Here is a 21,686-nt window from a genome sequence, read left to right as displayed (position 1 = left end):
ATCAAACCAAGAAAACAGCTAACATAAAAACCTGAAAATGTGACTGTGTTATTCTCAATGATCCTTTTATTCAGACTTTCCTGAGCTACTTTCCTTTTTGTTTAAAAACATAGAAAATAGGAGCAGGAGTAGGCCATTCGGCCCTTCGAGCCTGCACCGCCATTCATTATGATCATGGCTGATCATCCAACTCAGTAACCTGTTTCCGCTTTTGCCCCATACCCTTTGATCCCTATAGACCCAAGAGTTATATCTAACTCCTTCTTGAAAACATAAAATGTTTTGGCCTCAACTGCTTTCTGTGGTAGCGAATTCCACAGGCTCCCCATTCTCTGGGTGAAGAAATTTCTCCTCATCTCAGTCCTGAATGGTTTACCCCGTATCCTTAGACTATGACCCCTGGTTCTGGACTGCCCCTCCATTGGGAACATCCTTCCTCTACTAGTTAAATCCTCGAAGAATTCCAGTAGATTTGTCAAGCATGATTTCCCTTTCGTAAATTCATGCTGACTCTGCCCGATTCTACCACTGTTCTCCAAGTGCTCTGCTATAAAATCTTTGATAATGGAGTCTACAATTTTCCCCACTACTGACATCAGGCTGACTGGTCTATAATTCCCTGCTTTCTCTCTACCTCCCTTTTTAAATAGTGGGGTTACATTAGCTACCCTCCAATCTGCAGGAACTGTTCCAGAGTCTATAGAATCTTGGAAGATGACCACCAATGCATCCACTATTCCAGGGCCACCTCCTTAAGTACTCTGGGATGCATACCATCAGGCCCTGGGGATTTATCGGCCTTCAATCCCATCAATTTCCCCAACACCATTTCTCTACTAATACTGATTTCCTTCCGTTCCTCTCTCTCACTAAGCCCTGTGTTCCCCAACATTTCTGGTATGATATTTGGTTCTGTCTTCACAAAGGAGGACACAAAGTATGCATTTAGTTGGTCAGCCATCTCTTTGTTCCCCATAATAAATTCCCCTGTTTCTGACTGGAAGGGAACTACATTTGTCTTCACCAATCTTTTTCTCTTCACATACCTAGAGAAACTTTTACAGTCAGTTTTTATGTTCCCCGCAAGCTTGCTCTCATACTCTATTTTCCCCTTAATCATTCCCTGGGTCCCCTTTGAATTCTAAACTGCTCCCAATCCTCAGGTCTGTTGTTTTTTTATAACCTCTTGTTTATCCAAGAGGTTCTGGCAGTGAATTAAAATGGAAAGAATTTTTTTTTTTTATTCATTCATGGGATGTGGGCGTCACTGGCTAGGCCAGCATTTATTGCCCGTCCCTAATTGCCCTTGAGAAGGTGGTGGTGAGCTACCTTCTTGAACCGCTGCAGTCATTTGGGGTAGGTATACCCACAGTGCTGTTAGGAAGGGAGTTCCAGGATTTTGACCCAGTGACAGTGAAGGAACGGCGATATAGTTCCAAGTCAGAATGGTGTGTGACTTGGAGGGGAACTTGCAGGTGGTGGTGTTCCTATGTATTTGCTGCCCTTGTCCTTCGAGTTGGTAGAGGTCGTGGGTTTGGAAGGTGCTGTCTAAGGAGCCTTGGTGCATTGCTGCAGTGCATCTTGTAGATGGTACACACTGCTGCCACTGTGCGTCGGTGGTGGAGGGAGTGAATGCTGTGCCGATCCAGTGGGCTGCTTTGTCCTGGATGGTGTCGAGCTTCTTGAGTGTTGTTGGAGCTGCACTCATCCAGGCAAGTGGAGAGTATTCCATCACACTCCTGACTTGTGCCTTGTAGATGGTGGACAGACTTTGGGGAGTCAGGAGGTGAGTTACTCGCCTCAGGATTCCTAGCTTCTGACCTGCTTTTGTAGCCACCGTATTTATATGGCTACTCCAGTTCAGTTTCTGGTCCATGGTAGCCCCTAGGATGTTGATAGTGGGGGATTCAGCGATGGTAATGCCGTTGAATGTCAAGGGGAGATGGTTAGATTCTCTCTTGTTGGAGATGGCCATTCCCTGGCACTTGTATGGCACAAATGTTACTTGCCACTTATCAGCCCAAGCCTGGATATTGTCCAGGTCTTGCTGCATTTCTACACGGACTGCTTCAGTATCTGAGGAGTCACGAATGGTGCTGAACATTGTGCAATCATCAGCGAATATCCCCACTTCTGACCTTATGATTGAAGAAAGGTCATTGATGAAGCAGCTGAAGATGGTTGGGCCTCGGACACTACCCTGAGGAACTCCTGCAGTGATGTCCTGGAGCTCAGATGATTGACCTCCAACAACCACAACCATCTTTCTTTGAGCTAGATATGATTCTAGCCAGCAGAGTGTTTTTCCCCTGATTCCCATTGACCTCAGTTTTGCTCGGGCTTCTTGATGCCATACTCTGTCAAATGCTGCCTTGATGTCAAGGGCAGTCACTCTCGCCTCACCTCTTGAATTCAGCTGTTTTGTCCATGTTTGAACCAAGGCTGTAATGAGGTCAGGAGCTGAGTGGCCCTGGCGGAACCCAAACTGAGCATCACTGAGCAGGTTATTGCTAAGCAAGTGCCGCTTGATGGCACTGTTAATGACACCTTCCATCACTTTACTGATGATTGAGAGTAGGCTGATGGGGTGGTAATTGGCCGGGTTGGACTTGTCCTGCTTTTTGTGTATAGGACATACCTGGGCAATTTTCCACATTGCAGGGTAGATGCCAGTGTTGTAGCTGTGCTGGAACAGCTTGGCTAGGGACGCGGCAAGTTCTGGAGCATAGGTCTTCAGTACTATTGCTGGAATATTGTCAGGACCCATAGCTTTTGCAGTATCCAGTGCCTTCAGTCGTTTCTTGATATCACGAGGAGTGAATCGAATTGGCTGAAGCCTGCCATCTGTGATGCTGGGGACTTCAGGAGGGGGCCGAGATGGATCATCAACTCGGAAGATTGTTGCAAATGCTTCAGCCTTATTTTTCGCACTGAAGTGCTGGACTCCCCCATCATTGAGGATGGGGATATTTGTGGAGCCACCTCCTCCAGTTAGTTGTTTAATTGTCCACCACCATTAAAGCAGACTTAGTGCCATCACTGCTGCAGGTTGTGAGTGAGCCAGTGATATGCTAGGAGCTAGGTGAGAACTTGGTTCTATGCTCTTCCTCGTGCAGAAACTGGACTGAAACAGAACATAAGAATCTGGATATACGATCCATCCTGGTGCAGGTAACACACATGCTGACTTACACTTTGTATGTTTATTTATAGCAAATTATTCAAGAATGAAGTAATAATGGGGCAGAGAAGTCTGAGAATGGGCCAGTGACTAAACAGCACAAGTAGGGAGCAATGGTAGCCGACATCTGAAGGAAAATTAAAGTTTGCTTTTTGGGGAGGCGAACAGCATGAACAGGAGTCCCACAGTGCATCCCTCAGGAAGAGTTGGGGCAGCTGCAAACAGTAAAGGAGGCAGGCAACACTGAGTACAGCTTGTTAGGAAACAGGAACTATAACAGAATTGGAAGTGGACCTGGAGGCAAAGAGAACTCATTTGTGAAACACCAGGGTGGGAGTTCCACAAAGATTTTTTTAAAATATTGAGAGATGAAGTCAGAGTGTGACCTGCTCACTGTTCTTGCAAACCTTTTAGACTACAATCTCAGAGGTCGCAGATCCCAATAGTCCTCTTCAATTATCCCAGATCTCTGGCCCTGCCCTTGTGTTCTATAAAATCCTCCAGCAGTGTTTCCGGTTCCTCCCCCTTCGAATGCTCCCAAACCATGGGGCCCACTTCAAAAATACTTATGCTTTTTTTGGTTAATTTGTTTTATGATCTATATCTGCATAAGAAGCTAATCATGGTGACGGCCCTATTATCAAAGATTCCTTCATTCAGAGTTGCTACAGCATGAGATTGAAACCCCATCCCAGTGCTAGCTGGCCTTTGGCTCCCTTCCAGGATCTCTGCTGCCCCAGCCCACCATTCTGATAAATCACTGTTTCGGATATTTCTTGGCATAACACCCCTGTTCTTATAAAACTTCTGAATCATTGTGAGCAATTCTATAGGAGATCTTTTAATGATGCCAGAAAGTTATGTCCACACAGAAAGGAACAATGTTGGTTCACAATTTCTCTTAATGTTGTCAGTCTTGCAGTCAGGGAAATGCACTGAGTGACAACTGTAAGAGATAGATTTTTTTTTAAAAAGAGCTTGTTGCCCCAAGATTATTAGTCCAGGTCTCTGGATTACTAGTCCTGCAACATAACTACTACATTAATGTACCCCAATTCTTACTGATGTATCCTGACAGATTAGTTGCACTATATGTGCTTAGATTGAGCAATCTGAATTCAGCTAATATAGCTACAACGCTGGGCAAAAGCATCAAGTCGAAGCTCCGACTTTTGAGAAAGAGACTGACTGTCTTATAAGAAATAAAATCAATTGTATGAATTTAATCATGCTATTGTGACACATTTTTGATCTTTATTTCCTTTTTTAAAGGAACTTTTGAACATCAGAAATTTCAGTTATCGAGGAAAAATTGTATTTTTTTCTAGAAAACATTTATTTGATTTGTGAAGAACAGACAATACAGCTAATCTGTTTAGGTATTTGACAACTTTTTTAAAAATTTGATTCCCATTATAATTCATTTTTGTGCTTGTTTTCTTCCTTCCTCTCTCCACCAAGTACGAAGGTTTTGGACTCCTCATGGGTCACCTGATGGTGCCTTTTATATCGCTGAATATTGCTATTGAATAGTTTAGAATGGAAAATCTCTGCTCTGATTTCTCTGCAGCTCGGGTTCCAAAAAAGATCCTGAAATGTAAAGCCGTTTCCAGAGAACTAAACTTTTCCTCATCTGAACAGATGGAAAAATTCAGGCTAGAACAAAAGGTTTTCTTCAAAGGACAGTGCTTAGAAGGTGATTATCTTGTATTTAATTGTGTACCTGTCGCATATATTGAAAAAAATTGTGCAAACACAGTAATTCATGTATTGAAGCATTATCTGTCCCAGGCATAATTTGTAGACCAACAGTGGTAAATAAATGTTAAAATTTAGTCATTTTTCATACACATACATAGTTCCGTGACAATCTTTTTTTATTTAAGCATGCATAGTATTGGAGACTGGAAAGTGTCAATGGCAGTGTAAATGTTCATCTACTTGTATTAATAACTTTCCTTGAGATCTTGGGGATAGTCATATTTTTGCTGATGGGTATTAATGAATTGGGTAAATTGAATAAATTCAAATGGGACACTAGAACAGAAAATGTTTATTTGCTATTGCTGTGTAATGTAAATATACTTGGATAGTGTTTCTTCACTTATCCATTATTTTTCTTACAGGCAGTTTCACTTGAGGGTTAGAAAATGATAATGCACAAATATTCAGGAAGTTAACTTGTTAGACTCAATGTTGTACAGGACAATTTTTTGCTACATCCTCAAAGTCTAATATATTCTCAGTATCCAATAACTTCAGGGGAAATAGCACTGAAAATCTAATAGTTGTGCTGTTATGTAGGAAAGACTTGACTTGATGCCTGTTGATACTATCATGCTGAACCAGTATTACACTGGTTTGATCTTACTTTGTTCATCTGCATTTCATGGCTTTAGATGACCATTCACATTAGGACATTTGAGAGCCAAAATAAAACAAAGAAATTCAATTATCTTTGCATATTACGTACCTGCCTTGGAATTTTCTCATTTCCCGTTAGTTCTTAGCATTTCTAGGTTTAGACTGGGTCATTAACAATCTACAAATACGCAGTAGTAATTTCTAAAGAGGAAACATAAATTACAAAGTTTCAAGTATGTACCTTATATCAAAACTGTATTAACTCTTAACAGATGCTATATGGCATGCTGTTTATTTTTTACTTTTACTAAACAAGCTGTTACTTTAGTAGACACTCATACAAAATTACAAAAAAAGGAATGGGAAAAGATCAATTGATTCACTAAGTCTGCCCCATTCAGAAATGGTGTAGCCACACATACCATTGACCCATCCACTAATCACGCAAAGCTCTGGGCAAAGTTAAAAAGCAAGAGAGTGATGACTGTGTACAAAAAAATACTTCCGAACATATACCCTAACTCTTTCCACTAGTCTTACCATTCCTATCTGTCCCAGATGGACAGAATCTTTTATCCTTTTATAAGCCTCAAACATTTCATTTCTAAGCCCAGGTTTCTCTGATGAAAATAGTCCTAACTCTTTGAGCCTATTCTGATAAATAATACCCAAAAACATTTTGATTGCCCTCCTCTGCACCTTCTTCAGGACCTCAATATCCCTGCTACATATGGAGTCCATAACTGAAGACAATACTCCTAAGTGCAGCTGTACTAAAGTTTTGTATTGCTTAAGTATTGTGTCCTTAATTTTATATTTATTGCATTGTGCTACCATTACAACCAGGTATCCCTCTTGCTTTGTAGCATTTAACAGATACTCCTGCATTGCATACAAATGCCTGGAATTTTCCAAACCCAAATGCAAAATACTGTACTTACTCACATCAAAGGAAATCTGTCACACACTGGTACAGTCCATTAACTTGGTTTAATCAGTCTATAAAATATTAATTTCATTCAAAACCCCAACTCCTGTACATATTTCTATGCCATCTGCAAACTGGGAATGGTATTACATAATATCTTCATCCAAGATATTAAGATGATGTGTAGCACTGGTTCCAGCATACATCCCTGCAGGACACTGCTTGTTCCCTGACCCCATACAAATCTATTCTCAATGTAACACTTCTATGAGAATTCTCTTTTTGGTTCTTTTTACCAATTTTGTATTCTGTCCATGGATGTATGTAAAGACATCTCTTGGTCTGGATGTTGGGATAGTCCTTGTTCTCACATTGAACATCTTCTCCATTAGCGCGTGGGATTGGGGGTAGTGTATTGCGATGGATAGAAAATTGGTTGGCAGACAGGAAACAAAGAGTAGGGATAAATGGGTCTTTATTTGAATGGCAGGCAGTGACTAGTGGGGTACCGCAAGGATCGGTGCTAGGACCCCAGCTATTCACAATATATATTAATGATTTAGATGAGGCAACTAAATGTAATATCTCCAAATTTGCAGATGACACAAAACTGGGTGGGAGGGTGAGTTGTGAGGAGGATGCAGAGAGACTTCAGGGTGATTTGGACAAGTTGAGAGTGGGCTAATGCATGGCAGATGCAGTATAATGTGGATAAATGTGAGGTTACCCACTTTGGTAGCAAAAACAGGAAGGCAGATTATTATCTGAATGGCTAGAAACTGAGAGAGGGGAATATGCATTGAGACCTGGGTGTTCTCGTACACCAGTCGCTGAAGGTAAGCATGCAGGTCCAACAGGCGGTAAAAAAGGCAAATGATATGTTGGCCTTCATAGCAAGAGGATTTGAGTACAGGAGCAGGGATGTCTTGCTGCAATTATACAGGGCCTTGGTGAGGCCACACCTGGAATATTGTGTGCAGTTTTGGTCTCCTTATCTGAGGAAGGATGCTCTTGCTATAGAGGGAGTGCAGTGAAGGTTTACCAGACTGATTCCTGCGATGGCGGGACTGACGTATGAGGAGAGATTGAGTCAGTTAGGATTATATTCGCTAGAGTTGAGAAGAGTGAGGGGGGATCTCATAGAAACCTATAAAATTCTAACAGGACTTGACAGGGTAGATGCAGGAAGGATGTTCCCAATAGTGGGGGAGTCCAGAACCAGGGGTCATAGTCTTAAGGATACGGGGTAAACCTTTCAGGACTGAGATGAGGAGAAATTTCTTCACCCAGAGAGTGGTGAGCCTGTGGAATTCACTACCACAGAAAGCAGTTGAGGCCAAAACATTGTATGTTTTCAAGAAGGAGTTGGATATAGCTCTTGGGTCTAAAGGATCAAAGGGTATGGGGAGAAAGCGGGAACAGGTTACTGAGCTGGATGATCAGCCATGATCATAATGAATGGTGGAGCAGGCTCGAGGGCCAAATGGCCTACTCCTGCTCCTATTTTCTATGTTTCTATGTAATTTATCTTACTTGCTCCAAATAGAAGGTGTTACAATGGGTACCTTCATGGGTCCTAGCTATGCCTGCCTTTTTGTGGGATATGTGGAACATCTCTTGTTCAAGTCCTACTTGGGCCTCCTCCCTCAACATGTTCCGGTACAGTGATGACTGTGTCGGTGCCCTTTCCTGTTCTCGCCCAGCACTGGAAATCTTCAATAATAATAATATAAAAGCAAAATACTGCGGATGCTGGAAATCTGAAATAAAAACAAGAAATGCTGGAATCACTCAGCAGGTCTGGCAGCATCTGTGGAAAGAGAAGCAGAGTTAACGTTTCGGGTCAGTGACCCTTCATCGGAACTGACAAATATTAGAAAAGTCACAGGTTATAAGCAAGGGAGGTGGGGGTGGGGCAAGAGATAACAAAGGAGGTCTAGATTGGACCAGGCCACATAGCTGACCAAAAGGTCACGGAGCAAAGGCAAACAATATGTTAATGGTCTGTTGAAAGACAAAACATTAGTACAGATTAGGTGTAAATACACTGAATATTGAACAGCAGCAAGTGCAAACCTGAAAAAAAACAGTGGGTAAGCAAACTGAACAAACAAAGATGAAATGAAATAAATGCAAAAAAAAGATTGTAAAAAATGTAAAAAAGAATGTTGAAAAAATAACTAAGAATGAAAGTAAAATGGGGGGCTGTCATGCTCTGAAATTATTGAACTCAATGTTCAGTCCAGCAGGCTGTAGTGTGCCTAATCGATAAATGAGATGCTGTTCCTCGAGCTTGCGTTGATGTTCATCTGGAAATCTTCATCAACTTTGCTTCTGATTTCCACCCTTCTCTCACCTTCACATGATCCATCTCTGACTCTTCCCTTCCCTTCCCTTACTTGACATCTCTGTCTTCATTTCTGGGGATAGGGTATCAACAAATATTTATTATAAGCCCACAGCCACCTTGACTACACTTCCTCACACCCTGCTTCCTGTAAGAACTCCATTCCATTTTCCCAGTTTCTCCATCACATCTGTTCTGATGATGCAAATATCCACACCAGTGCTTCTGATCAGTCTTCCTTGTTCCTCATCCAAGGATTCCCTTCCACCATAGTTGACAGAGCCCGCAACCTTGTTTGACCCATTTCCCGCACTTCTGCTCTCACCCCTTCCCCTCCCTCCCAGAACCATGATAGGGTTCCCCTTGTCCTCACTTTCCACCCCACTAGCCTCCGTATTCAATGGATCATCCTCTGCCATTTCTGCCACCTCCAGTGTGATGCCGCCACATTCGCCATCCTTCTTCAGCATTCCGATGGGACCATTCCCTCTGTGACACCCTAATCCACTCCTCAGTTACCCCCAACACCCTGTCACCTTCCCATGGCACCTTTCCATGCATGTACAGGCGATGCAACACCTGCCCTTTTAGTTCCTCTCTCTTGCTGTCCAAGGCCCCAAACACTCCTTCCAGGTGAAATAGCGATTTATGTGTATTCCTCTCAATTTAGCATACTGTATGCACTGCTCACAATGCGGCCTGTTCTACATCGGGGAGACCAAATGCAGATTGGCTGACTGTTTTGCGGAACGCCTCTGTTCAGTCCTCAAGAATGACCCTGAGCTTCTGGTGGCCTGCCATTTTAATTCTCTATCTTGCTCTCATGCTGATGTTTCTGTCCTTGGCCGACTGCAGTGTTCCAATGAAGCTCAACGCAAGCTTGAGGAACAGCACTTTATCTTTTGATTAGGCACTTTATAGCCTTCTGGACTCAGCATTGAGTTCACTAATTTCAAACCATACTCTGTGCCCCCCATTTTGTTTCCTTTTCTTGCACATTTCAGTCTTTTCCTCCTGTTTTGCTTTCGGACGGCAGCTGTTCTTTATTCTGCCATTCACACTTCCTCTGGACACATCCTTTGTCTCTTAATTTGTCCCATTATTACTCACTTTGCTCTGCCTGAGCAAATCATTTGTCATTTAATGTCTCCCATCTTCTGCCCTCTCACAGACCATCCCTTTTGTTCCTTTTCCAACCTCCCCCATTTGACCTACTTAAAACCTATTCCATTTCTAACTTTTCCCAGTTCTGATGAAGGGTCATCGACCCAAAGCATTAACTTTGTTTCTGTATAATCCTCCCTGCTTTAATGAGTCTGTTAATTGCAATAATATTCTCAATTCTTCAAGCAACCAGGTTCATTTACATAAACAAATGGGCTGGCTATCACTGTAGCCCCTTGCTTTTCCAGAATCTCTCTTTAAACCAGCAGGCAGTTATTATTTGGAATTGATGTGCCAGACATTCTGAGGTGTTCCAATTAGGGACCAAGGGGGAACTCTGTGGGGTGAGCCAGAGGACATTGGTAGGTGTGAATGACATACTTCATCTGTCTTCACCAAGAGAATGAGGATGAGATATGGAATTCAGAGAGAGAGACTGTGAGGTTCTTGAGCAAATTGTCATCGGAGTGACAGGTATTGGAGGTTTTGCAGGCTTAAAAGTGGACAAATCTCCAGGTCTGAACGATTTGTGTCCAGGATGCTGTGAGAGGCGAGGATGGAGATTGCAGGGGCTCCAACCCAATTTTTAATTCCTCCCTGGCCACCGTGGAGGTGCCAGAGGACTGGAGAACAGCTAATGTGGTCCCACTATTTAAGAAAGGTTGTAGAGATAAGCCAGGGAACTATAGCCCAGTGAGTCTCACGTCAGTCGTTTGGAAGCTATTGCAGAAATTCTGAAGGAGAGAATCTATCTCCACTTGGATAGGCAATTTGATTAGGATTGTGAGGAGTCAGCATGGCTTTGTCATGAGGGAGGTATGCAAATTTGATGTATTTTTTGAGCATGGAGAGAGGTGCGTAGATGAGGGTAGGTGACTTACATGGATAAGCAAATGCACATGGGATAAAGTGTAACTTGATAAGGTGATTCAAAATTGGCTTAGCTGTAGGAGACAGAGAGTGATGACAGACGGCTGTTTAGTGACTGGAAGCAGTGTCCAGTGGGTACACAGGGATCTGTGCTGGGTCCGTGTGGGGGGTCTGTTGTCAGTAGCTTGTGGTTATGTGGGGGTAGGATCAGATGGTTCGAGTGAAGCTTGGGAGTGGTAAGTGAGGTTAGTTGGCTGGGTTAAGGAAGTGGGATGGTCAATGGAGAGAATGTGGCAGATGGAATTACTGAAGTATGGAGGGAGTGATTACCTGAAGTGTGAGGTGATACACTTTGGAAGGAGTAATGTGACATGGAGTATTCAATGAATGGCCTGACACTGGGAAGTTCCGAAGAACAAAGGGACCTTGGTGTGTTTGTCCATAGATCCCTGAAGGCAGAAGGGCAGGTTAATAGGGTGGTGAAAAAGGCATATGGGACACTTGCCTTTATCATTCGAGGCATAGATTACAAAAGCAGGGAGGTCATGTTGGAGTTGTATAGAACTTTGGTAAGGCCACAGCTGGAGTACTGTGTGCAATTCTGGTAGCCACATTATAGGAATGATGTGATTGCACTGGAGGGGGTGCAGAGGCGATTCACTAGGATGGTGCCTGGGATGGAACATTTAAGCTATGAAGAAAGGTTGGATAGGCTTGGGTTGTTTTCGCTGGAGCAGAGAAGACTGAGGGGTGACCTGATCGAGGTGTCCAAGATTATGAGGGACATGGACAGGGTGGATAGGGAACAGCTGTTCCCCTTAGTTGAAGGGTCAGTTACGAGGGGATACAAGTTTAAGGTGAGGGGCACGAGGTTTAAGCGGGATTTGAAGAAGAACTTTTTTACCCAGAGGGTGTTGACAGTCTGGAATGCCCTGCCTGGGAGGGTGGTAGAGGCGGGTTGCCTCACATCCTTTAAAAAGTAACTGGGTGAGCACTTGGCACGTCATAACATTCAAGGGTATGGACCAAGTGCTGGCAAATGGGATTAGGTAGACAGGTCAGGTATCTTTAATGCATCGGTGCAGACTCGATGGGCTGAAGGGCTTCTTCTGTGCTGTTTTATTCTGTGATTCTGTGATTTCATCTGGGTTATCCACATCTAGGTTTTAATGTAGCTGGTGACTTTGTTCCATCACCACCATCTTCTTCTTAGTGGTTTTCCAGTAAGTGTCTTTTCTTTCATTTTAGTGTTTCTAAGAAAATCCACAAATTTAAAGGGTGGTACTTGTAGATTCACTGGCTTGTAACTATTTCTTGGTGATTCTTGATCTTAACTTACACATTCAACATTTTATTCCAGAAAGGATTGCTTTCCACAACCTGTAGCAATTGTGTCTCACATTTAGGGCTGGATTGTACGGAGCCCTCGACATCCGGATCCGTGGCGGGGCTTGGGGGAGGGGGGGGCCTGAAGATGATCCTGGATGAGGCCCACCATGCCACTGGGCGATGAGACCTGAATTAACATATGCAAATGAATAAAATTAATAAATTAACATGCACTTACCTGGGAGATTACGGGCCCACCATGATCTTCAGAGCAGCGGCCGGCCCTCCCGCGCCTTTGGATCCCTGTCTGGGGGAAATGAGGCACAACACTGGTTGGGGCTGGTGACAAGGTAAGTTTATCAGTGTGGGGGAGGTGGGGGAACGGGGTCAAATTAGCATCATGGGTGTAGGGGATGGTGGGAAGGGTTGTAGTTTCAACTTGTGCAGTTTGGGGGTGGGGGGGAAGGTCAGATGGTTAAGGTAATGTTTTGGAGGGGACGAGCAAATAATTACATTTTTATTTGGGGGGGGTGGGAGAGGGGCAAAAGAAATGTGTTAATATAATTTTATTGAATATTTCTTAAATATTTAAATAAGCCGGTAGGGCTGGCAACCCTGTAAAAACCCATTGCTGAGGGTAGGTAGCCCGCCCCTTCCATGTGATCGGGAGGGGCTTGCCCTGGCTGTTTAAATGAGCCACGGCACTTGAGATCGTGGTGGCTCTTTGGCGTGCGGCCTGCGCGGGCGGGCCACCATTTTTGAAGGCAACCATATCAAATCCAGCCCTTAGAGTGTTGACGGAAAAATTAAACAACCAAAGGTGGTTCTGATATTGTTATATCCTCCCAGGCGGAGTAAGCCACAACTGTAGTTTATGAATACGTATGAACATCTTCAACTGTTAGTTACCTTCCACAACAAAAATATTCTTGGCTGCTAAGTTTCATATGTACTGCACTTTCTTCACCTGGGTTTTCAGAGGGACTTTCCTGTGGACTTGAATAGTGCTGGATGGCAGCACTTGCTGTTTTCCAAGGAATTAACTGAGGCTTATCCGTCATCCTACTGTTGACTTGATTCTTTAGCAGAGTATTATTTGTGGGCTCATTGTCCTTGGGTGTATACTGCCAAAGTTTTGCTGAATACAATTTTGAACCACTCGATTTTCCTTTCCCCTTGTGCCTCTGCTATACACACAAATTTCCAAGCTTGTATAGCTTTCCATTGAGCCTTATATTTTCAGTCTTCTGGGAGAAGTGATTATTTATCTGATTCTTCAGAGCTTTTGCCCTTTCAGCTTAGCATTGCGCCATGTACGTTAATTGTTCTCATTGCTCCAGAACAAAGTCAATACCATTTCCATCGTTTTCTCAAGAAATAAGAAAGACTTGCATTTATATAGTGCAAGGAGATGACTGATTAGTTAACCTGTTTTTAATGGTCTTGGCTGAGGGAGGAATGTTGGTCAGGGCACTGAGAATGCCCTATTCTCAAATAATTTACAATAAATAATTTATTTATTCAGTGCTTATTTCCATGTATTCGCTAGCAACTATGTGAGTACACAGTCAGAGATAATCTACACGTGGTTAATGACTACAACGTGACCTGGAAGTGCTAGATGGATGAAAGGGATCACTTTCAATCAGATGACAAAACAGACCAAGGCAGTTACACATCTTTTATTGTTGCTTTAATACTGGATAAGATAATAGATTGACTTTTGAGGATTTACCTGTATGACAACCTAATAATTGGCATCAAACACAGACTCTGAATGGGAAGCTTCTGCTTGATAACATTTGTAGGATTTCACTCCCTCAAAATGTCTGACAATCCTTACTAGGTGGTATATCTAAAATTCCAAAAAAATGTTCTGCAAGAAAGGCAGCGACTTAAGCATAATGTGGTTGAGGATTGAAGTTAGAATCTGGGAATGGGTAAGAAATTGGCTGAAAGGTAGACTGCAGCTTTAGGGGAGTGGTGTTAGAGTAATGTGGAAAGTGCTAAGTGAAGCACCGAGAGGATTAGTTTTGGGCTATCTACTGTTTCTAACTTGCACTAATAACTTGGATTCAGAAGCTAAATGGAAATTTGTTAGATTTACAGACAAATGGGAGGAGAGGTGGGTTAGGGGATCAGTCAACTCGGAAGATGCAACAAAGGATCCACAAAATTAATTGAATTAAATATTTAAGTGGATTGATTGGTGACAAATAAAACTGAATGTGCATACACAATGAAAAATTGGACAATGTACATCCTTTGTGAATAGTGCTGCAATAATGGCAGATGAAATTGAAAGAGATCCAGGGATATTAGATTCACTATTTAACATGTTCAGTCATTGCACAGCAACAACTAATAGAACAAACAACGCTGACCCTTGTAGCTAAAATGGTACTGTACAAGTGGAACTACACTTTGTCAGTTTTGGTAACTGAACCCAAGGGAAATATTCCGACTCTCGAAGTGCTACAGATAAAAAACATTAAGAAGAGCAATCCATACAGGCAGAATAGCTTGCTGAAAGAAAAAAGTGGTTAGGAAAATTAGATTAGTAAATGAACCAGGGATCAGCTTCACTGCCAATATAACTCTACATTCGCCTGTTGACTCATTACTATAGTTAGCGAATGGTTGAAACCACAATTACCAACTTGTACTGCACCAATTCAACAGTTAGGGCTGAATTTTACCGGCCACTCGACACTGCGGGTTGCAGCGCAGGGGCTGGTATAATTCTGCGGAGAGAGGCACGCCTCAACCTGTGACGTCGCGAAGGGCCCGCCGCATATTACCAGTGGCGTGGGGCCCTCGGTGCGGATCACCGCCCCCTGTTTGGCGAGGGCCCTTCATCTCCATATGCAGATTGCCATTAAATATATTCAAAATAACTTACCTGCTGTCCCACGCCGATTTTACGGCCTCCGTTTGGCCTTCACACGCCTTCGGAGCTGCGCACGGTGTTCCGAGGCGAGAACCTGATGGGGAGGGGAGGAAGTAATAAAATTTTTAGGGCGAGTGGTGTGGAGGAGCAGGGAAATTAATTTTTATTGGATGTGGGGAAGGGGTTGAAGGGCAAAAGATAGAAGGTTGGGGGGGAGGTTCAGGTGTTTGAAAAATAAATGAGGGTCATTGCGGGCAATGAAATGACCATTGTGGGGGTTGAGGAAGGGTCTCCACTTAATTTTATATTTAATAAAAATAAATAATGTTTTGCCTTTAAAAATTAAAATTAATTGTAAGGGCTTAAAGCAGTGGCATCGGACGCCCTTGCTGGGGATGCGGAGGCCGCCCCCTTACGTCAGCGGGGGCGGGCGCTCCACACCAACTATTTAAATGAACTCCCGTGCGAAATATCGCGGGGGGCTGTTCGGCGGCCGCTGAATGCGGGCACCCCACCGAGTTCAAAGGGCGCTGCCGCAGAGCGAGGCGCCCGAATAAAATTCAGCCCTCATTTTTTTTGTAGCAGTACGAGATCTTCCATTTAGTAAGTCATGAGGCAGGGGAAATGTGTCATCCAGAATTTCATAGTGAAGCCGCATAAGCATCAGGAACTTTGCTTCAGATCCTATAGTACCCATGAGAAATGTAAGAAGAAATCTAGTAAAATTAAATAATTGTCATTATTTAATGAGAGGTGGTACTTGTTATATTTAATCTTTATGAAAACTTCTTATTTTTTCTAGAATGGTTTTTTGAATTTGGCTTTGTCATCCCTAACTCCACAAACACTTGGCAATCATTAATAGAAGCAGCACCAGAATCACAGATGATGCCAGCTAATGTGTTAACGTAAGTGACCTGTGATGTAACATCTTCTTTTATTAGTGTTATTGCATTTGTGTTATAAAAAGGTTAAGTTGATCATGAAAAATAAACCAGACGACCTATGACAGAACATACATGCCGCTGGCCTACTTTCATCTTGTACCTTAAGAAAAAAAAGAACTAAAGTTCCTGATTTCTTTACCCAATTCTTGGTTCCTGTCTAACCTTTTGCTTACCACATCGAAGTAATCCCTAAATTAACAAAAGGAGATTTTATTGGGTAGCTGCCCCTCTAAGAGCATGTAGTACACATCTATTGTATGATTTATATTTTCTCGTGCTTCTGTGGTAACCATGAGTCAGTCTTCGAGTTCTTCAACTGCTCTTTATAGAATCATAGAATGATACAGCACAGAAGGAGTCTGTTTGTCCTTTGTGCCTGCATTAGCTCTTTAAAAAAAAGCTGTACAGTTCCTCCCAATCCCTGCAAATTTTTCCACTTCAAGTATTTATCCAATTCTTTTTTGAAAAGTTGATTCCAGTCCACCTGCATCAAATATCTTTTCAACTCACTAAAGTTAGCCCTGCTTCAGTTGAGTATTTTCTCATCTAGTTTTATCTTGTCTTTTTCCATAGCTACTCTAAACAACAACTGTTTGCATTTATATAGTACCTTTAACATAATAAAACATTCCAAGGCACTTCACAGGAGTGTTACAAAGCAAAATTTGACACCGAGCCACATAAGGCTCGGTGTCAATGGCCAAAAACTTAGTCAAAGAGGTAGGTTTTAAGGAGCTTCTTAAAGGAGGAAAGAGAGGTGAAGAGGTTTAAGGAGGGAATTTCAGTGCTTAAGGCCTAGGCAGCTGAAGGTGGCCACCATTGGTAGAGTAATTAAAATCGGGATACTCAGGAGGCCTGAATTAGATGAGTGGCAATTTCTGAGGGTTGTGGGGCTGAAGGAGATGGGGAGAGGCGAGGCCTTGGAGGGCATTTACTTGACCCGGAGTCGATGTAGGTCACTGAGTACAGGGCTGATAGGTGAAAGTGCAAGTAAGGACATGGGCAGCAGAGGTTTGGATGACCTCAAGATTACAGAGGGTAGAATTCAGGAGATTGGCCAGGAGAGCATTGGAATAATCAAGCCTAGTGGTAACAAAGGCATTGATGAGGGTTTCGGCAGCACATGAGCTGAGTCAGGGCACAGTGGAGCGATGTTACAGATATGGAAATAGGCATCTTAGTGTTGGCGCGGATATGCGATCAGAAGCTCATCTCGGGATCAAATATTACACCAAGGTTGCAAACCTAATATTGTGATCAATTGCAGTTTCATACAGCTGCTATGTGTACAAGGCAATTTCTCAAGTATTAGTGAAACTATCAATATTGTATTTTTTACTTGATTCATCTTTGAAGGTAGATATATATTTGATATTGGAAGCCATCCCTTGTGTTACTTGGAAGAAAGTGTTCAGAAATGGTGTGGAAGAAACATATTTTGAGTTGACAATTTTCTGCTATAAGGCCAGAGTTGTCATCTCATTCTGTGCTTTTTGTATTCATGTGCATGGCAACATTAGAGAATCTGTGTCACCTCTTAATGTAGAGGAATTCATTTTCCAGATAGAAAAATAAACTAAATACATGGCAAATTGCCCTCCCATAAACAAAAATCAAGATTGTATCTGAACAGGTAAATGGGAAAGAGTGTTCTTTTAAAAACAGAACGCAACATTTCCTGTTGCCAACTGTATTAAGCGATTCTTCTGCCATCAGAATTGGTCACATATTTTCAAAATGCTATTTCACAAAGCTGTATACTGCCATCATCCTTCATTACAGTGTCTTTTTATTAAGTATCTTCAGTTGTACATTTACCTCAAGTGTGCATTTTTTTTCATATTTGTTTAGGCTCAGTCTCGCTTTTTCCTCTTGCTTTCCCTTCACCACCCAACAATTGGGTGAGTGAAGTAAAAACAGAAAATGCTGAATATATTGAGAAAGTCTGGCCACATCTGTGCAGTGAGAAACTGGGGAACAGCACCTCATCTTTCGATTAGGCATCTAACGGTCTTCCAAACTCAACATCGAGTTCAACAATTTCAGATCATAACTTCTGCCCCCATTTTTTTCTGTTTTTGTATGGCAGCTGTTGGCTACCTGCACAGCATTCTTCAATGATGAAGAACACCACACAGGTATTAGCCTGTAAGATTGCCTACCCCCAGGGAATTGACGTAGTCTACGGAGCCCCGCTAGAAGCAGTTCTATGCAAATCAATTTCTCCCCATGGGTCTCTTTCTTGAAAAGAATAGATTGAGGAGTGACCTAACGGAGGTCTTTAAAATTATGAAAGTTTTTTGGTAGAGTAGTCACAGAGAGGGTGTTTGTGGAGAGAGCAAAACTAGAGGCCATTAATATAAGATGGTCATCAAGAAATCAAATAGGCAATTCAGAAGAAATCTCTTTACCCAGAAAGTGGTGAGAATGTTGAACTCACCACCACAGAGAGCAGTTGAGGTGAATAAGGGAGGCTAGATAAGCGTATGAGGGAGAAGGCAATGGAGGTTAATGCTGATTGAGTTTGATGAGGAAGGGTGGGAGGAGGCTGCAGAGGAACATAAACTCCTGCATGGGCTGGTTGAATGAATGGCCTGTTTCTGTGCTGTACAGTCAGTGTAATTCTGCGCATTCTGATGATGTCATCAGGACTAAGGCAATTCTGTGTTAAACCTACCAGAAAACGTGGTAGCAAGGATCATGGTCACAGGAGGCCTAGTTTAGTTTTTAAAGGTTTGTTGTAGGCTAGGAGGAGTAGGAGTGACACACAAGTACGTTTTGGGTTTTCCCTGCCCCAGGCTTCCTCCCTGTTCCCCGATTTGTAGATGTGCTAGCATCCCCACACCCACTTTAACAGGGACCATTAATGTGGGTCCCTGACAGCAGCCTGACCTCTCTCCAATTTTGACTTCATCTGCTGGTGGTTAAGTCATTCCTGCCAGCTTTGGGTGGAAGTCAGAGTCAAGGCATGTAAAATCTCTGTCGGCTTCAGTTTCCATACTCCTTGGTGTCAACCTCTAATTGAAGGGAAGAATTATACTTGATATTGACCATTCTTGAGGGAAAGTCAAAAGCAATCAATGTTATATGGAGTAACTCTGATTCCTCTAGTTGGATCCAGGACACAGAAAGGCAGCGTTATCAATGCCAAACCCCGTAAAAAGTTGATCTTGATATTGGCACAAGCGTAATTTGTGGGTGCATCTCTCGTGGAGAATGTTTGAACTTTTATCTCTAATAGCATGTGCTGAATAAGTTTGCAGCGCACCTTTCTATCCTTGCACAGAGCTGTAAGACTTGGGTGAACTAGCCTTCGTGCCTAAATAGGGATTAAATCCTGACACAGGCTCATCCAGGGTCTTTGGGTCAGACTTATGAGACGCGTCTTTCTGTTGACTGGTTCCAGTTGGATAAAACTGGCCTCAGCAGTGGAATCAGTTCTTCCAAATTGACTTTCTCTTTCTCTTTAATGCAGCCTTCCAAGGTGAATTCCTTTAAAGTCCTTGTGCTTTGCTAAAGGATCAGGAGTATTTTGTTCTGCCCCATACCTTACCTGAAAAGAGGAAAGATTGCTTTGAATCTTAAGCAGTGATACTGTTCGTAGTTTCCACAGACAAATGGACAAATCACAAATGTTATCCCAAAGACATAGATGGAAGTCCTGGAATTCTATGTGTTATGACCAGGTGAGAAGGGGGTCTAGGGTTTCCCTCTCAGCCTTTGCCTGGTTTGACCATGTTTTTAGCTCCCTCTCAGTGAATCCTTGTTCACTGCTTTCCAATTGTAAGGCAGAGAAATCAATCAGACAGGTTTTCTTAGATTTAAACAAGAAAGGTGGAAGTTTATTAATCTTAAATTCTAATTCGGTTAACAACTACGAAAACGCGATGTGACCACGCTAGCATGCATACATGATAAACACACACGCAGATAGAGACAGAAAAAGTAGAAAGAATAAAGGGGAAAAGTTTGAGCCAATAACTGGGTTTCTATTTACGGTCCTTTGAGTTTGTAGAGTCTTTGCTTGCCGGTAAGTCTTGCTGTTTCTTTGGTGCCCAGTGCCTGCTTTCAAACTTGTTTGGATGTAAGAGTCTTTTCTCTGTTGAGGTTTAAGTGACTTCAGTGAATCCAGAGATTAGTGAGAGAGCGAAAGAGGCTCTCTGCTTCCAAGTTCAGTTGCAGTCTGCAGTCTCCCCCAAGCTGTCCTGTGAGCTGTTCAAAACCAGACCTGGGCCATCAGGTTAGTTTTTTTTTAACAAACTCCTGCGTTTGTGGATTCCAAAGCTCTCGGTGGTGGGTGGGGGTGTGCGGTGGCTGGTGGCGGGACGGGGGGTGCAGTGTAGTGCTGTCTCTTACACCGCCAAGATGTGGATCACCATTGCCCAGACCAGTCTCTGTTAATTGAATCAGTGAGCAGTTCCCATTGTCTTTTCCTACGCGACTGTCTCTTAGAATGCAATCTTTTTCCAGCCACTGCTGATCTCTTTAAACAAATCATCTGTCCACTTTAGCAACAGTTTTTGATTAATGTTCATATGACAAAATTAATATGCCTCATTCTTGGCAGGTGGGGGTTCTTGGCATATGTGACAAAAACACAATTCGATTAATTAGTCACTATAAACCAGTGGCCTTGATCATTGGCTATAAATATCAGGATTCTGCTCTAAAGAAAGTGCTAATCTATATCTTCATTTACACGTCGCTTCTCTTTTTCCATCTGAGTAAAAGCATGCTAAATTTACAGGTTACATTGTCTGGGTAAGAATTTGGTGGACTCTTGTACTCCAGTTTTCATAAATGCTTTGGTGGAGTCTGCGGTGACTGATCTAGTACATCCTTCAATCCTGCATTGATGAGTCCTTAACAATTAAGCTTTTGTGACCTAGTATTAGGCGAAATTGGAAGGCAGCTGAAAAAAAGCAGCACCAAATTGGTTAAAAAATACTGAAAAATGTTTAAAAGGCAAAATTAAAGGCACTGTATCTGAATGCACACAGCATTTGCAACAAGGTAGATGAATTAACAGCACAAGTAGAAGTAATTGGGTATGATCTAATTGCCATTACAGAGACATGGCTGCATGATGACCAAAGCTGGGAACTGAATATTCAAGGGTATTTGACATTAAGGATGAATAGGCAAAAAGGAAAAGGAGGTGGGGTACAGCTGTTACTAAAGGATGAGATCAGTACATTAGTGAGAGAGGATCTTAGATCAGGAGTCCAAGATGTTGAATCAATTTGGGTGCAGCTAAGAAACAGCAAGGGGCAGCAAACATTGGTGGATGTTGTTTATAGGCCGTCAAACACGTTGTGGTAATGTAGGGCACAGTATAAATCAGGAAATTAGAAATGCATGTAGTAAGGAAAATACTGTAATCATCTAATTAGCACTAATGCTATGGAAGATGAATTCCTGGAATATATACCAGATAGTTTTCTAGAACAGTATATTAAGGAACCAACTAGATAACAGATTATTTTAGTATTGTGCAGTGTGAAAGGGCTAATTAATAACCTCATTGTAAAGGAACCTTCAGGGAAGAGTGACCATAATGTTATAGAATTTTACATCAAGTTTTTAAAGTAATGTGGTTTAATCCGGAACTAGGCTCTAAATCTAAACAAAGGAAATTACAAAGGTATGAGGGGCACGTTGGCTGT

At 42.5% G+C, this 21,686-nt stretch overlaps 1 protein-coding gene across 1 annotated transcript; it reads left to right on the top strand.

Moving 5' to 3' along the window:
• Positions 1-4,470: 4,470 nt before the first annotated feature.
• LOC137361145 (retinal rod rhodopsin-sensitive cGMP 3',5'-cyclic phosphodiesterase subunit delta-like) lies at positions 4,471-19,608 on the top strand (the record flags this gene model as incomplete). The annotated part of the gene is made up of 4 exons (XM_068026087.1): positions 4,471-4,560; positions 4,752-4,877; positions 15,876-15,981; positions 19,496-19,608. Coding segments are annotated over 4 exons (335 nt in total), but the record flags the coding sequence as incomplete, so codon positions are not given.
• Between the last annotated feature and the right edge of the window lie 2,078 nt (positions 19,609-21,686).

Source organism: Heterodontus francisci, unplaced genomic scaffold (genome assembly GCF_036365525.1).
Source record: "Heterodontus francisci isolate sHetFra1 unplaced genomic scaffold, sHetFra1.hap1 HAP1_SCAFFOLD_2319, whole genome shotgun sequence".
NCBI classification, from domain to species: Eukaryota; Metazoa; Chordata; class Chondrichthyes; order Heterodontiformes; family Heterodontidae; genus Heterodontus; species Heterodontus francisci.
Note: the sequence above shows the minus strand (reverse complement) of the source record. Positions and strands in the feature narration are given on the sequence as shown.